Source organism: Hibiscus syriacus, unplaced genomic scaffold, assembly GCF_006381635.1.
Source record: "Hibiscus syriacus cultivar Baekdansim isolate YM2019G1 unplaced genomic scaffold, ASM638163v2 tig00110050_pilon, whole genome shotgun sequence".
In the NCBI taxonomy this organism is placed as follows: Eukaryota; Viridiplantae; Streptophyta; class Magnoliopsida; order Malvales; family Malvaceae; genus Hibiscus; species Hibiscus syriacus.
This window is the reverse complement of record NW_024062576.1, coordinates 491995-508499: the sequence shown is the minus strand read 5'-3', so window position 1 is coordinate 508499 and position 16505 is coordinate 491995. Positions and strand designations below refer to the sequence as shown.

Sequence of the window (16505 nt, the reverse complement as noted above, 5' to 3'; positions counted from 1 at the left end):
TTTTTACATTATAAATAATTTTAACTCTTTTCATATAATTCATATTTTTCTTTGGATATATTAATATTATTAAAAAAAATTAACCCATCTCATATAAAAAAGGACGATTTTTACACAACATGATTTTATTTTATGTTACAAAAATGTTAATTTAAAAATACAAGTATTATTCTTTATATTAATTTAAAAAGTTTCATCTGAAACACATCAAATTTCAAAAGAATATCGGAATTCTAAGATTGCATGATGTAGTTTCTGTAGTTCTCTGATTACCGGTGTTTTGAAAATCGGACCGGATCATCCGGTTCAATCGGAAATCGTTGCCTTGTCCGATCCATTCTACTTCGGTTGAATAGGTTCTAGTAAACCATAAGAAACCGTTCGAACCGGTTTTGAACCGCTCAAACCGGAACGGACTGTGAATCGGTTCAACCTAAATTTTTTTGATTTTTTATTAAATGCTTTTAGTATTTGTTAGGTATGGCTCATAAATATATCAGTAAAGAGGACATGAGATGAAGCGGAGTGAGCGAAGCGAACATCAACTGTCCTTACAAAGAAAGTCTCGTTGTGGAGTTACGAATTATGTGGGTTGGGGAACGGGGGCGTAGCCCCTGCGGTACGGTACAGGGTTGATTTTGTAATTATGTACCAGGATTTTCTATTATAAATAGAGGTGTAACCTAGACCTAAAATATCATTAAATAAAACTTCTAGCGCCGCCTAGGCACCGAGGACGTAAGTACAGTGCTGAACCTCGTAAAATTCTCGTGTTCTTTTGTTTTCTTTATCCGTTTTCGTCAACAATTGGTATCAGAGCTCAGGAGCAAAATTCGAAGTCGCGAAATTCGATGGTCAGGGTAACTTCAGATTATGGTAAACGAGGGTGAAAGATCTATTGGCGCAGCAAGGGATCTTGAAGGCTTTGCGACCTTCAAAGCCGGCGTCGATGGATGAGGAAGATTGGGAAGAATTGCAGTAGCGAGCGGCAGGAACCATACAATTATGTTTGGCGGACGAGGTCATGTATCACGTCATGCATCTATCGTCTCCAGACGAAATTTGGAGGAAGTTGGAAAGTCAGTTTATGTCCAAATCCTTAACGATAAAACTGTATCTGAAGCAGCGGCTGTATGGGCTGAAGATGCAGGACGATCACGATTTGGCGCAACACGTGAATGTCTTCAATCAAATCGTTTCTGATCTGGCTCGGCTTGATGTGAAAATTGAGGATGAAGACAGAGCGATGATTCTGTTGTGTTCGTTGCCTCCCTCTTACGAACACATGGTGACTACTCTTACATATGGGAAAGAGACTATCAACGTTGAGGAGATTACTGCAGCCTTGTTGGCTCACAACTAGCGGAAGCAGAATGCAGGGGAAAGCTCTCAAGCCGATAGCTTATATGTCAAGGGTAATCGAGATCGTGGACGGAAGCCAGAGAAGGCAGGGTCCGGGAAGCGTAATTCCAGATCCAAATCCAGGGATAAGAAGACGATTCACTGTTACAAGTGCAAGGAGGCGGGACATATGAAGCGAGACTGTCCGAAGTTGAAAAAGCAGACTGATGAGAAGCGTGATGGCTCATCCAAGTCTGTGAACGTGGTCGAGGATGATAATTCTGATTGTAGTGAGGGTGATATGCTTTATATTTCAACGACACAATTGACTGATGCTTGGATTCTTGATTCTGGATGTTCTTATCACATCACGCCAAATAGGGAATGGTTTTCGACATACATGCCGGTTAATTCTGGTTCGGTTTATTTGGGTGATGATCGATGTTGCAATATTGTTGGTATTGGTGATGTCAGAATTAAGATGCACGATGGCTCCGTTCGGACGTTGAGTGGTGTTCGACATATCCCAGACTTGAAGAAGAATTTGATTTCCTTGGGCACTTTGCATAAGAATGGTTTTATCCCTAAGGCTGACGAGGATAGGGAAACCATTCGGATTGTTAAAGGAGCATTGACTGTGATGAAAGGCAAGATGACTGCAGGGAATATCTACAGATTGTTAGGGAGTACCGTTGCAGGTGGAGTTCACTCTGTTGAGTCCTGTGAAGATACGACAAAATTGTGGCATATGCGCCTTGCTCATCTTAGTGAACGTGGTATGGCAGAATTACACAAGAGAAACTTGTTGCATGGTGTCAAAAGCTGTAAGCTCGATTTTTGCAAGTATTGTGTTCTTGGTAAACAGACTAAAGTCCGTTTTAAGACTGCGAAGCACACAACTCAAGGGATTCTTGATTATGTGCATTCTGATGTATGGGAGCCTTCCACGACATCGTCTTTGGGTGGATCTAGGTACTATGTTACTTTTATTGATGATTTTTCACGGAAAGTTTGGGTTTATTTTTTGAAACAGAAATCTGAAGTTTTTGAGAAGTTCAAGCTGTGGAAAGCTGAGGTAGAAAACCAAACAGGACGAAAAATCAAGTGTTTGCGGTCTGACAATGGTACGGAGTACACAGATTCACAGTTCCTACAATTCTGTAAGGAGCATGGGATTCAAAGGCATTTTACAATGCGTAAGACACCACAATAGAATGGTGTTGCGGAACGAATGAACAAGTCATTGAATGAAAGAGCCAGATGTTTGCGGTTGAATGCGGGGCTTCACAAACACTTCTGGGCTGAGGCTGTTAACATGGCGTGTTACCTTATCAACAGATCGCCAAGGGCATCGTTGGCTGGGAAAGTTGCAGAAGAGGTATGGACTGGTCATGATGTTAGTTTTGATAACTTATGGATTTTTGGTTGTCCTGCTTATGTGCATGTACCTACTGATGAGAGATCCAAACTTGATGCAAAATCGAAGGAGTGCATTTTTCTGGGTTACAAGAAAGGTGTCAAAGGATTCAAGTTATGGGATCCAGTTGCGAAGAAAGTTGTGATTAGTAGAGATGTCGTTTTTGATGAACAGTCCATGTTGCAGCAGAAGCAAGACACGACAGTGGTGGATTTCGAGCAGTTTCCAGTTGAGAAACCAGAAACTTCTCAACCGACTTCTGGTGGTTCCACTACGGATGATTTGCAGGATTATAGTCTCGCCAGAGACAGGGTGAGACGGATGAATATAAAGCCTCCGAACAGATTGGGTTTTGAAGACTTGGTATCTTTTGCACTTATTGTTAGCATCCAGTTACTTTTCATGATGCTGTTACTAGTCAGGAAAACGACAAGTGGATGGCAGCCATGGTTGAGGAGATGGAGTCTTTGAATCACAATCGCACATGGGAGTTAGTTCCCCTTCCTGAGGGTAAGAAGCTGATTGGTTGTAAATGGGTGTATAAGAAGAAACCAGCAGTAACAGAAAAAGAGGGGGAGAAGTTCAAGGCTCGTTTGGTAGCGAAGGGTTTTTCACAGCAGAAAGGAGTTGATTATGATGAAATCTTTTCTCCTCTGGTCAGACACACTTCAATCCGAGCAGTACTTGCATTGGTGGCTAGTTGGGATTTGTATTTAGAGCATATGGATGTTAAAACTGCTTTTTTGCATGGTGATTTAGAGGAGCAGATCTACATGCGGCAACCTGAAGGTTTCACTCAACCTGGAAACGAGCATTTAGTTTGCAGATTGAAGAAATCTTTGTACGGGTTGAAACAGTCTCTGAGACAGTGGTATAAACGGTTTGACTCCTATATGATCAAGATTGGCTACAACCGATGTGAGTATGATTGTTGTGTCTATGTTAAGAGCCTTGATGATCGTTCTTTTATTTTTCTATTACTGTATGTTGATGATATGTTGATTGCTGCGAAGAACATGGATGATGTTATCGGTTTGAAAACTTTATTGAGTCAGGAATTTGATATGAAAGATTTAGGCGCTGCAAAGAAAATTCTTGGAATGGAAATTTGCAAGGACAGAGACTCAAGGAAACTGCGGCTATCTCAACGGGGTTATGTTGAGAAAATGCTAGAAAGGTTTGTGATGAGCAGCGCGAAACCAGTTAGAACTCCATTGGCGAATCACTTTAAGCTCTTATCAGAACAGTGCCCTAAGACAGATAAGGAAGTTGAAGATATGACAAAGGTTCCGTATTCTAATGTTGTTGGCTGCTTGATGTATTCGATGGTATGTACTCGTCCTGATTTAGCTCATGCTGTTAGTCAAGTTTGTAAGTACATGTCTAAACCTGGTAAGCAACATTGGGAAGCAGTCAAGTGGATCTTTCGGTACTTAAAGGGTACTGTGGGACATGGAATTATTTTTGGGAGTCAGCAGGATAATCCTTTGGTTGTAGGATATGTGGATTCAGACTATGCAGGTGACTTGGATAATAGAAGATCTACGACAGGGTATGTCTTTACTCTTGGTGGAGGGCCTATTTGTTGGAAGTCTACTGTTCAATCTGTTGTGGCTCTATCTACAACTGAAGCTGAGTATATGGCAGCGGTTGAAGCTGCAAAAGAAGCTTTATGGCTTACTGGTTTAGTGAAGGAGTTGGGTGTTCAACAAGGTGGAGTTCAGTTGCTTTGTGATAATCAAAGTGCTATTCACTTGGCTAAGAATCAGGTGTATCGTGCTAGAACTAAACATATTGATGTAAGGTTCCACAAGATCAGAGAGTTGGTTGCATCTGGAGAGGTTTTGTTTCAGAAGGTACATACTGATGAGAATGCCGCTGATATATTCACCAAGCCAGTTACGACAGACAAGTTCAAGCATTGCTTGGACTTGTTGAATGTTTCGAGTTGTTAAAGAAGCAAGGTAACTCAACCCACATTGAAGTTTCCAAGGGGCAGAATATTCGCCAAGGTGGAGATTTGTTAGGTATGGCTCATAAATATACCAGTAAAGAGGACAGGAGATGGAGCGGAGTGAGCATCAATTGTCCTTACAAAGAAAGTCTCGTTGTGGGGTTACGAATTATGTGGGTTGGGGGTGCGGGGGGCGCAGCCCCCGCGGTACGGTACATGGTTGATTTTGTAATTATGTACCAGGGTTTTCTATTATAAATAGAGATGTAACCTAGACCTAAAATATCATTGAATAAAACTTCTAGCGCCGCCTAGGCACCGAGGACATAAGCACATTGCCGAACCTCGTAAAATTCTCGTGTTCTTTTGTTTTCTTTACCCGTTTTCGTCAACAGTATTTTTATTTAATTTTTTAAATAATTATGATGTCGTCCGGTTCTTACGACCGGTTGAACCAGTGAACCGGTAGCACGGCCGGTTCGCTGACCGGTCCGGTTCTGAAAAACCATGCTGATTACATAGAGCCCATTGAGGAAAGGATGCATACTGTGGAATGTTACATAAAGGTAAAAAGAATGAAGGAAAATGTTGTTTATGTGCTGCATGTTCAGCCAGAAAAATGTGTATTTATTCGATTGTTGCATTTAATTTCTATGATCGTACCACCATATCTTCTGTAATTCAACTGGAGCTGAATGTTCTATGGCAGCTCGAAGTGAGGCTTTATTGGTTCTTTTGTTTGCTTCTCATCTTTGGATTGTATTGAATTTGTTAATACTTGTGCAGTCTATCAAATCTGAGCTGGTTACAACAGTTACACATCCATATGGCTCTTCAATCATCGACGAGAATTTATGCCCTTTTTGTCGGTAGAAACTGTTAGCTATTAGATAATTAAAAAAGCTGTTAATTAACGTATCTCGGGAGGATGTCCCAACCGATTATGCCATAAACAAAAATCAACAACCTCACGAGCCATATTGCACTCAGCATAACTATTATTACTTAACAGTGTTGAACCAAACTCATAAAGACCATCCTTCTCGTATCCTTCTAGTAACATCCCCTTCATGTCCGCATCGTGAATCACACATCTAAGAGCATGAAATTCAAGAAACATGTGATTATCTTTGGTAAGTTTAGAGACAGGAACCAAGTTCTTGGATATATGAGGTACATGGAGTAAATTATTCGACGTCAAGGTACGATCATGAGCAAGGAGACGAGAGTGACCAATACTAGAGATAGATAACCCATTATCGTTTCCAGTCACAAGCTTACCCTTTCCGGTATACTCCTCACGTCCATCGACATTGACAGCTTCCGACGTTACATGGTGAGTGGCCCCGGAGTCCACAAACCATTTCCCAGGAATACGAACAGCACTAGAATTACCCGGATTTGACTAAGGTGCACATGCGGCAACCACGGTTGTAGCATTGCCGTCCCAAGACCCTGAACAGTCGCACGTAGGAGAGGATGAAAAAACACAAGAATTGGCAAATGGAGTTCCTACAGAAGAGGGACCGCCAGGAGAGAACCCTTGAAACGTTTGATTGAACCTGTACCAACACCGGTTCACTAAGTGACCTATTTTACCACAATTGGCACTGAAGCCGAGGCTTGCCACGACCACGTCCTCCTGGACGGTAAATGGAAGCATCGGTGAGTCGTCTACTCGAAGGTTTGCAAGATTTGTGCTTATTGATAGATTGTCAGCCTCCTCAAAGCCGCGTTGTTGTAGTTCTGCATCAACTAGTACCAACGTAACACCATCCAATGTGAACAGCTCCTTGCTAGAAGTGATTACTGAATTGAACGATCAGTATTCAGACGGCAAAAGATTGTTCATGTACAGTTTAGTAAGGAGATAAAGGAAGTTCAGAGTGATTGGGGCAGTGAGTTCCGACCTTTCACTAAAGCTCTTCAAGAACTTGGGGTATGACACAGGGTCACTTGTCCTCACATATCTTAACAAAACGGGGTTGCTGAGCGTAAACACCGCCATTTTGTTGAAATGGCTCTCACCTCTGAAGTATTGGTCGTACTCTGTTATAATAGCTGTTTATTTAATCAACAGATTACCTACACGGGTTCTCCATGGCTTGTCTCCGTTTAGCAAACTGTTTGGAAAAACTCCGAACTATGATCACTTACGTGTCTTCGGGTGTCGTTGTTTCCCCTATCTTCGCCAGTTTTAGTACCACAAACTTGTTTTCCGCTCGCAGGCGTGCACATTTTTGGGATATATTGTGCAACATGAGGGCTACCTATGCTTAGCTTCGGGCCGTCGAATTTTTATTTCTCGGCATGTGCAATTTGATGAAAGCACTTTTCCTTTTGCAGGACACGTTGTGGAGCTACCGCCTATCCATTTTTCGATGTCATCCACCGAGATTGTCGAGGTTCTGGGAGCCAAACAGCTGACTCGTGGCCTTGCTTCTTCTCATTCGCGTGACAATCCTGCATCTACTACAAACTCGCGTGATGATATGGCAGGAATGGGTGCGGATGCACCTTCTTTGACTTCTTGTCTTGGACTAGCTGCTGATGGATCAATGCTCATGCCAATAAGTTCAATTTCTCAAAATCATGTCCCTGCTCCTGTGCGAACCACTTATACGGTTGAGGAGATGACAGCTAGCCCCAATGCCACTCCTCATTCAATCCACGTATTGCCTCAAGTTGAAGCCACTAATGAGTAATATTGAGTATACAATACGTGCTCATCTGCCCTCATCTTCCTAATGCCCATCACATGGTTACCAGGAGAAAAGTGGGAACATTCAAACCTAAAGCCTTTTCTGTAAATGCTATAATGGATGGCGATGAACCAATTACAATTCAACAGGCGTTGCTATCACCAGTATGGAAAGAAGCTGCTGTAGCTGAGTATGATGTATTGGTTCATAATGGCACATGGCGGTTGGTCTCCTTACCTCGTGGGAGGACTGCTATCGGATGCAAATGGTTATTTCGACTTAAGAAGAATGCCGATGGGTCGATTGCATGGCACAAAGCTCAACTTGTAGCTAAAGGCTTTGCGCAAGTTCCTGGTCAGGACTTCCATGATACATTTAGTTCCGTTATTAAACCATCCACGAGGGTCATTTTGTCGTTGGTCGTAATGCATGGGTGGAGATTACGACAAATCGATGTTAACAATGTGTTCTTTAACGGGGAACTCAATGAGGAAGTGTATATGGTGCAGCCTAGGGTTTGAAAAATGTGCTGCTGATGGATCTTAGTTGGTTTGCAAATTAGAGAAAGCGTTGTATGGTCTCAAACAGCCTCTTCAAAACTGGTATGCCAAGTTACGTGCTTGCTTAATACAGATTGGCTTTCATGGTACTCAAGTTGATGCCTCCTTATTTATTTGTCGGGTTGATGATAAGGGGTGTATGTACTCATTTACGTTGACGTTATTATCATCACGAGCATGATGATGCGGATGTTGAACAAATCGTGACACTCTTAGGTCACAAATTCTCTCTTAAAGATTTGGGGGAATTAACCTGCTTTCTTGGTTTGGAAGTAAATCGAAATGATCAGACACTTGTCATACGACAAAAAAAAATTCATTCTTGAATTACTTGACAAAGCTGGCATGTGTGGTGCTCATCTCGTTCCTACACCAATGGTGGTGTCCCAACTATGCAAAAATGGTGGCAGTCCTTTATCAGATGCACAAATGTATAGTACTGTGGGAGCTCTCTTGTATCTCAATCACACACGATCAGACATTTCCTTCAGTGTGAATCATGTTGCTCAATATATGCATGCTCCATGTGAACAACATTGGATAGCCGTGAAACGCATTCTTCGCTATCTCAGTGGGACTCTTGGTTATGGATTACTCTTTAGCAAGACTAGCATCGGTCTTCAACTTGAAGCCTTTGCCGATGCCGACTGGGCAAGCAGTATTGATGATCGTCATTCTATATCTGGCTTCTGTGTGTTCCTTGGGGCAAATCCTGTTTCTTGATCATCCAAACGTCAACACTCGATCTCTCATTCCATCACTGAAGCTGAGTATCGTGGGATTGCTGAAGCTGTTGCTGAAGTTGTGTGGCTCAAGACCTTATCGACAGATATGGGAATTGCGTGCTCTAGTCAATCTATTATTTGGAAAGACAACACAAGTACCATAGCTATGAACATCAATCCTGTGTTTCAGTCACGTTCAAATCATGTTGAGCTGGATCTCCATTTCATTCGGGAGAAGATCGTTGCTGGTGTTGTTAGTGTCAATTATGTTCCTGCTCAGCATCGATACGCTGAAGGTTTAACCAAACCATCGTCAAGGGCTTATTTCTTCATGTTTCGCGACAAATTACATGTCTCGGGGGAGCTGTTGAAACCGTGGAGAATAGGGAGCATGTTAGCTATTAGATAATTCAAAAGCTGTTAGTTAAGAGATAATGTTAGCTATTAGATAATGTTTTGAATTTCAATTTCAAAAGTTGTTAGTTAATAGATAATGTTAGATAGGTTTGTAGCCAACTAGGGCTCTTCCATTAAGTTCCCTGTACGAGTATAAAAAGAGTTTTTGATGGAATAAAAATCAAGACACTTATTACGTTACAACAACGATAATGTTCAACAGAAACATAATCATGATCAAATATTAGAAGGATAAGATATTTAATTTTAAAATAATAATGAATTATCATATATTTAATTTTAAGGTACAAAAATACAATTTTACTTAAATTTAAGTTGATAAGGATAAAAAATGATATTAAACTAAAAATTTTGGGAGGGGTAAGAGCCCCTCCCACTCCCTATATAACTCCAGTTCTGTTCGTCAGGTTTGTAATTGACCAGCATAATTTTAGTCTTGTGATAAGCCTACGGGGCCAAATCACCCCAATAATGAAGTGGAAAAGTAATATTTCTCAACTAATGACTATCGGACTATATTTTCTAAAGTAGAGTGGTCTCTATAATGCGTTGGGAAGACGTCGAAATTATAGGATAATTTTAGAGAAAATGACCAAATGACATGACGTCTTCTACATAACGGCAGGTTCTCTTCTGTTCACGTTCTTGATCTCACATAGACGACTCCGGTTCTTTTCCTATTACGTGAACTGAGCACAGGAGAAGCTTACAGGAAAGGAGATCTCACTCTTTTCGTTACCAGTCGGGAAGATTGGAAGACCCATATTATCCGGTCGTTTTCCTAGAAGACATCATGTCATTCGATCGTCTTCCTATAAGAGATACCATATCATCCGGCCTTCTTCCTAGAAGATTCCAGGTCATCCAGCAGTCCTCCCCGAACATAACTATTAACCTAGTTCAAAAAATAATATTCAAATCAGCCTACGGAGTATGTAGTGCAGTTTTTATTGTTTAAGTGGTTAAAGCATTGCTCTTCTTTTAAATAGTTATCTTTCTTAGGAATTTAAAACTTACATATATATATATCATACCGACATAATTAATCGGGTATTGACTGATTCTAATTTTCTGCAGCAAGGAGACAATGCCGGTGGAATATCAGTCAATAGAAAGAGGGTGGACAAAGGCCTTTCACAACTAAAGGTTAGAATATCCGGGTTTATGTTTCATTTTTCATGTGATGATGATGATACATATACATATACTTATGAACACTTAAGATGAAGCAAGTTCTATACTATAACTCATTTGAAAATCGTAAGGAGTTAGCTTTTATATCATGGAGTTTCTGCAGATTGAAGTTGTTGATCTAGTTTCTGAAGAGTCTAGCCAATGTAAGCTAAGCTCAACTACATTTAGGAAGCTCGATTGAGGCCGAGAAAGCTAATAAACAGCAAGGGTGAGCATTATGTCGTAACCGGTTTTTGCCCGGGCACGAAATATTTATTTGGCGGGAAAAATAATGTGGATAAAAAAATCATTTTGAAAAAAATATTTTGGGAGTCGTCATCGGCCTTTTGGGTTAGGTAGGTCGAATACCTAAAAATTATCTTTTAAAAGAGTTTTTAAGAAAACATCAGTTAAAAGATAAATTGATCTGCGTTTAACCAAAAAATTCGTTCTTTTTAGAAATAAAAAGGGATTCGTGGTCGGTTACGTTTAGGGAAGGATTAGCACCCCTACAACGCCCAAAATTGATACTTATTTATTATAAATTGTCTCTATTATTGGAAATTTAAAAGTTTAAAAATATATTTAATTCATAATTCTGTTAAGTTTATTAATATAATTTTAAGATAATATATTAATATATATATTTTATTAAACAAGATATTTATTTATTTAGAAATATCAGAAAAGGGTTTATAGGTGTTTTAAGACAACTCCTTTCTTAATATTAATAAAAATATAAAAACAGATTTATGTATTAAAAATATTTATTTATTTTTATTTAAAAATATCATAAAATGGACATCCAGTTGCTTTAAGACTTTCATTTCTTAATATTGATAAATATATATTAAAATATGATTGAAATGATTTAAAAATAATATATTATATTTATAAATAGGATTTTCATAAAATAAATAAATATTATTTATATATATTTATAAGACTTAGATAAATATTATTTATATATATATATTGACATAAATAATAAATAGTAATAGTAATGATAAATATATATATAATCATAAATATATGAAAGTAAAATATGATTAATAAAATTAAAACATAGTATTAAAATGTAAAAAGTAATAAAGTTTGTAAAATAAATGAAAATATTAATCTTAGGGACTAAATATGCTATTTTAAAACTACAGGGATTAGATATGCTATTTTATCAATTTATTAATTTAGGGACGAAAATAAAATTATATAAAACATCAGGTATTAAATGTAAAATATTAAAATTCGCAGACCTAATTTGAATTATTAAAAATATATGTATTAATAGTGTAGTTTGACCTAATTAATTACTAGATGATTAAAATAAATATTAATTAAATTATGAAGGACTAAAATGGGTACTTACCCTAATATATATATTTATATACTGGTATGGACTAAAACATAATAAAATAAAATTCAAATACTGAATTAAAATATATGGAAGTTTATTGTAGTGACTAAATTATAATAAACACAAAATTTAAATAACGAATTAAAAGGCATAAAAGTTAATTTCAGTGACTAAAATGAATTGTTTACAAAACCTAAAGGGCCGCGGAAAGGGTTTGTCCAGTGGTAAAATTACGGATATAGCCCTCCCCAAAACAACGTCGTTCGGGGAGGGGTTTTTAAGCCCAAAAACCGGCCCTTCAGGCCATTCTCCTCATTCTCTTCTTTCCCTATTCTCTCTCTAAAATGAGAGAACCAGAGTTCTCTCTGGCTTCTCTCTACATTTCTCCCGTCGGAGAGAACTCAGTCCCGGTCGGCCACCGCTAACACCACCTCTGGCCACCGTGAATGGTGGCCGGAATATTTAAAATCACCCCAAAATTTCTCTCTTTTCCACCAAAACCTAGATCTAACCTCTTTTAAGCCTAAAACCCTCTCAAAATCGATAGATCTAAGCTATAACCGAAGGATTTACCTCGGTTTATATAAGGTTTTCCGGCGGCGTTTGGGTTCTTCGAAGGTATGCAGCTCTTTTTCCTTTTCTTTTTTCGAATGATTGTTTGTTGTTTGGTTGCTCTTTTCCTTTTTGTTGCTCTCGTATCTCCCTTTCCTTTTGGTTTCTGGTCTCTGTTGCTTGTTGTCCGTGTCCCTTTTTGTTTTGCAGGTGTGGTGGCTTTTATAGCCACCACCGAGCTCGCCTTGGACCGGATAATAGAGATCTTGGCTGTGAGTCACCAAGCTATGGTGGTGACTCACCATAGGGCTTCGACGTGGGGCTGCTTCTGGAGTATTTAGCGAGGCGGCGGCGTGGTGGCATCATCGGAGTGGAGCACCTGGCAGTGGCGTGGCCTTGGCAGCGGCGTCTGGAAGCTGGAGAGGCGGCTGGAGTCTTCTGGAAGAAGCGGCGGCTGGGACGTGGCCCTAGGGTTATGATATCCTAGGATTTCTTTGCTGGACTGCATAAGGGTCGTTGGATCAGATTAGATCCAACGGTTGAGGATCTTCGGCGGCTGGGTGTTGGGATAGAAACCCTAATTAGGTTTAGGGTTATAATTGGGCTATCCGGGTTTTGGTTTGTAAATGGGCCGTGATTTCGGTTCCGGGATTTGTATCTGGGCTTCAGTTTTGGGTTTTGTAATATTTAATAAATAATATAATAATAATAATAATAATAATAATAATTTTAATAATAATAATAAATTTAAATTTAAAATGGAAAAATTGATGTCTACACATTATAAGCGAGACTGAAAGCGTCGAGGAATGTGATGTGGAGAAGGTCGCGAAACCTTCATGCAATCATCTTATACATGGCCTACGTATTGGATGATGATTTTGTTGATGGATTTAAGGAGGATCCACCAATATGAGGTGCTCAGTTAATTGCTAATGATCATCACTGATATTCAAGGAAAAACATTCATCTTAAATCAAGTATTTCATTATAAAATCTTTTTTCTTTAATAATTTGTATTTACAAGATAATATATATGTTTAAAATTTTCTTAGTTTGTGACAACGTATAGAAGCGAATATTGTTGATATGATTTTGTCTCTAAACTACTACTAAGAATTGAAATTAATGCAAAAGAAAGAAGGGACAAATTTTGAAACGATAATAATAAAATGGATTCAAATATTACAAAAAGATTGTCGATATTTACCAATTGCAACCCCTAACAAACCACCCCAAGCAAATGTCCTTGCCCCCTGGCCTGGCCTCCAAGTAGGAAACAGAACAATGTGTTATTTGCAGTTGGGAAACAGAGATTGTCAAATTTCTAGCCCTACGACTCTGAACCTGTATTAGGCTCATCTAAAGCTGAAGACGCCATTCTAAAAGAACCGCTCAAAGTTAGTTCAGGACTTATCACACTAGCATTTAAGAACGGAGGCTGTTTTGGTCGAGGAAGTCTATAATTCGCATTCGTTAGCATTTGAACAACGTCCGACATCGACGGTCGTATTGCGACCGAAGGTTGGGTGCACAACAGCCCAACTAGAAGTGCGGTTGACGCTTCCTTCTCGTCGAACTTGGCGTCTAAGTTGGAGTCGATAGCTTCTGTGATGTTACTTGCCTTGTATTGCTTCCAGACCTGGTGGGAAAAACACAGTCCATTTGTTGTATTGTTTAACATTAACATGTACGTTCAAGGCTTTAGTATGTGAGAATAATGGACATCTCACCCTGTACAAAACTGAACTCGAACCCTCCGAGAAGATACTGTTTTTCTGACCGGTTGAAATCTCGATAACTAGCACCCCGAAAGCGTAGACGTCTGCCTTATCTGTTAGTTGTCCTCGTACGAGGTATTCCGGTGCCATGTATCCTCTGCAACACACAATTGTTTTCATATTTGTACTGACTAGAAAGAATGTCACTGTGATTTTGGCATGTCATCGAAATCGAATATCTTACAGTGTCCCTGCAATTGCGGTACTGACATGGGATTTATCCGAAGCAACGCAACGAGCGAGTCCAAAATCAGCAATCTTTGGACAGAGATTCTCATCGAGGAGAATGTTGCTGACTTTTATGTCTCTGTGAAGGATTTTCACTTGAGAACCTCCATGAAGATATGCCAGACCTTCTGCTACACCACATATGATGTTGAACCTCTGTGACCAGTTTAGAATTTTTGTGTTGTTCTTTGCTGCATCAAGTGATAACAACAGTAAGACATCTACGAAAACGAATCGTCGTTAATATGATCATAAGAAATTTAAAGTTTACCGAAAAGGATTTTATCTAAGCTCAAATTCGGCACATATTCGTAAACCAGAAGACTCTCTGGTCCTTCGATGCTGCATCCCAAAAGCCTTACAAGGTTCTTGTGTTGAATGCCACTGATCAAAGTCACTTCATTGAAGAACTGATCCACCCACTGCCGTGTATTGAAGAACAATCTCTTGACTGCAACAGCTTCAGAATTAGGTAGAATTCCTTTGAAAACCGAGCCTGCTCCTCCTTGGCCTAATTTCCTCGATTCGTCGAAAAAATCGGTCGCTCTTTCAAGCATTTCATACTTGAAATTTAGACTTGTCTTGTTTCCGGGGTGCGGAACATCCTCTAGGTCGATTACCCCTAAGACAAGTAAACAGAAAATAGTATAAAAAACCAGAAACATGGTTCAATCATGTTACAAATGCTAGTGTGTGTGTACACACACACATACACACCTTGTTTCGTTTTGGATAATTTCTTGTAGCTTACTAAAGCAACAATGACAGAAAGAACAAGGAATGAAATCCCAGATAAAGCCATTCCAAACGTGACCCAATTTATAAACCCTGTAAAACCCAATTACAAAGAATCATGATCCAACATGAAGAAGAACATCCATAGATGAAGATGAAAATTTCGACAACTTAAAGGGCAACTCGGTTTTTACCCTTTTCGTCCTCTGTCTTCGAATCATTATTAAAGAATCTATTGGTTGAATACCTCATGTAACACCCTGTGTACAAAGCCCTGCCTTCTGCTCCGGGGCCACACTTCCTCAGCCGCATCCCAGCATCGGTCAAGCACTGTTTACAAGCACTGCGATTGATCGTTTTCCAACACTGTGCCAATGCATAAACGGTAACCACCCCGCCTTTCGCCTCCGTTACCCCGAACCTACTCTTTCCCATGGCCTCCTCTTTCACTTCGGTAATCACATGATCCAATTTGCTTTGAAAATCCTCGCGCATGTACGTGTCGTTGAAATCGCCCATAGGCGAGCCGCATTTGACGTAATCGTAGTTCGGATCGACCCCTTCATCGTAAAACTGATAATGATCGAAACGATGAAAGCATTGATCGAGATGGATCCGAGCAGACCTGGCAGGAATGCAGCGTTTGAGTTGTTCCCCGGATGATTTGAAACACCGTTCACAATCGAGCGGAGTCACATCCTTGTAACATTGCGCAAATCCAAACACATTAAACTGTTGGTCTTTCTTCAAGACGGTTCCCCATTTCCGGGAAGAAACGAGCGGGGACAAAGATTCCATGGCTTTATCGACGTCGTGAGCGAAGTTGTTCGAGGTTTGGTTGTCACTCCCACAGATAACGCGGCCTTCAAAGGACAAACAAGGGACAAAAAAACACGAACATAATACGAAGAACATCCATGTTGTTATGCTCCAAGGATATGGCATCGAATTGTGTCCCTTGTCTCTTTTGTTTTTCAATAAAAACAAGAAAAGATGAGATTTTCCATGAAAGTTTTCTTCTTCTTCTTCTTCTTCTTCTCTCCTACCCTTCGCCCTTTGTTGGGGTTGGAGATGGAGAGAGGAGGATTTGAAGGTCAGGGCAATAGGGAGGAAACAAAATGAAGACTTTGGCTGTACGAGGTTGGATGTCAGGTTCTTTTGCAGGCATAATGGAAGGTTGGGTTTGTTTGTTTGTTGTCTTTATTGAGTCAGATGAAGCATGAAAGAAAAATGGTAGAAATAAACTGAATTTTGTTTCTCTTTGCTGTATTAAGGTCATTTCTAGATAACTGATTCATGGCATTTCATTGTATGCCTTACACGCTTACGTTTGAATTCGATATCTGCGTTCGGTGCCCGTTCATTAAATTGTGCAAGAATTTGGTAATTTTGAAATTTGCCCACCATGGAATTATTTTGAAGAAATCTTTAGTTTTTATTTAAAAAAAAGAATAATTTATTTCAATATTTACATTTTTTCATAAAGAACTAAGTACTATCTCAAATGAATTAATTTTCAATATTTTTATAGATGGGGAGGAACGCTTATGTTATTTCACATGAAAG

General features: G+C 39.5%; 1 protein-coding gene across 1 annotated transcript; it reads right to left on the bottom strand.

Annotated features, from left to right (window-relative positions):
• Positions 1-13478: 13478 nt before the first annotated feature.
• Positions 13479-15737, bottom strand: LOC120213997 (cysteine-rich receptor-like protein kinase 1). Its single transcript, XM_039212015.1, has 6 exons — positions 15134-15737; positions 14922-15032; positions 14476-14826; positions 14161-14395; positions 13929-14073; positions 13479-13837 (listed from the first exon to the last, which is right to left on the bottom strand). The coding sequence occupies exons 1-6, from the start codon at positions 15735-15737 to the stop codon at positions 13529-13531; spliced, it is 1755 nt and encodes a 584-aa protein (XP_039067946.1). The 3' UTR covers positions 13479-13528.
• Positions 15738-16505: the final 768 nt, after the last annotated feature.

Coding starts and splice junctions, on each gene's coding strand:
- LOC120213997 (XM_039212015.1), bottom strand. CDS start 15,737: ATGGAATCTTTGTCCCCGCTCGTTTCTTCCCGGAAATGGGGAACCGTC. Junction 15,033..15,133: donor GAAGACAGAGGACGAAAAGG/GTAAAAACCGAG, acceptor TGGGTTTTACAG/GGTTTATAAATTGGGTCACG. Junction 13,838..13,928: donor CGAGTTCAGTTTTGTACAGG/GTGAGATGTCCA, acceptor TTTTCCCACCAG/GTCTGGAAGCAATACAAGGC.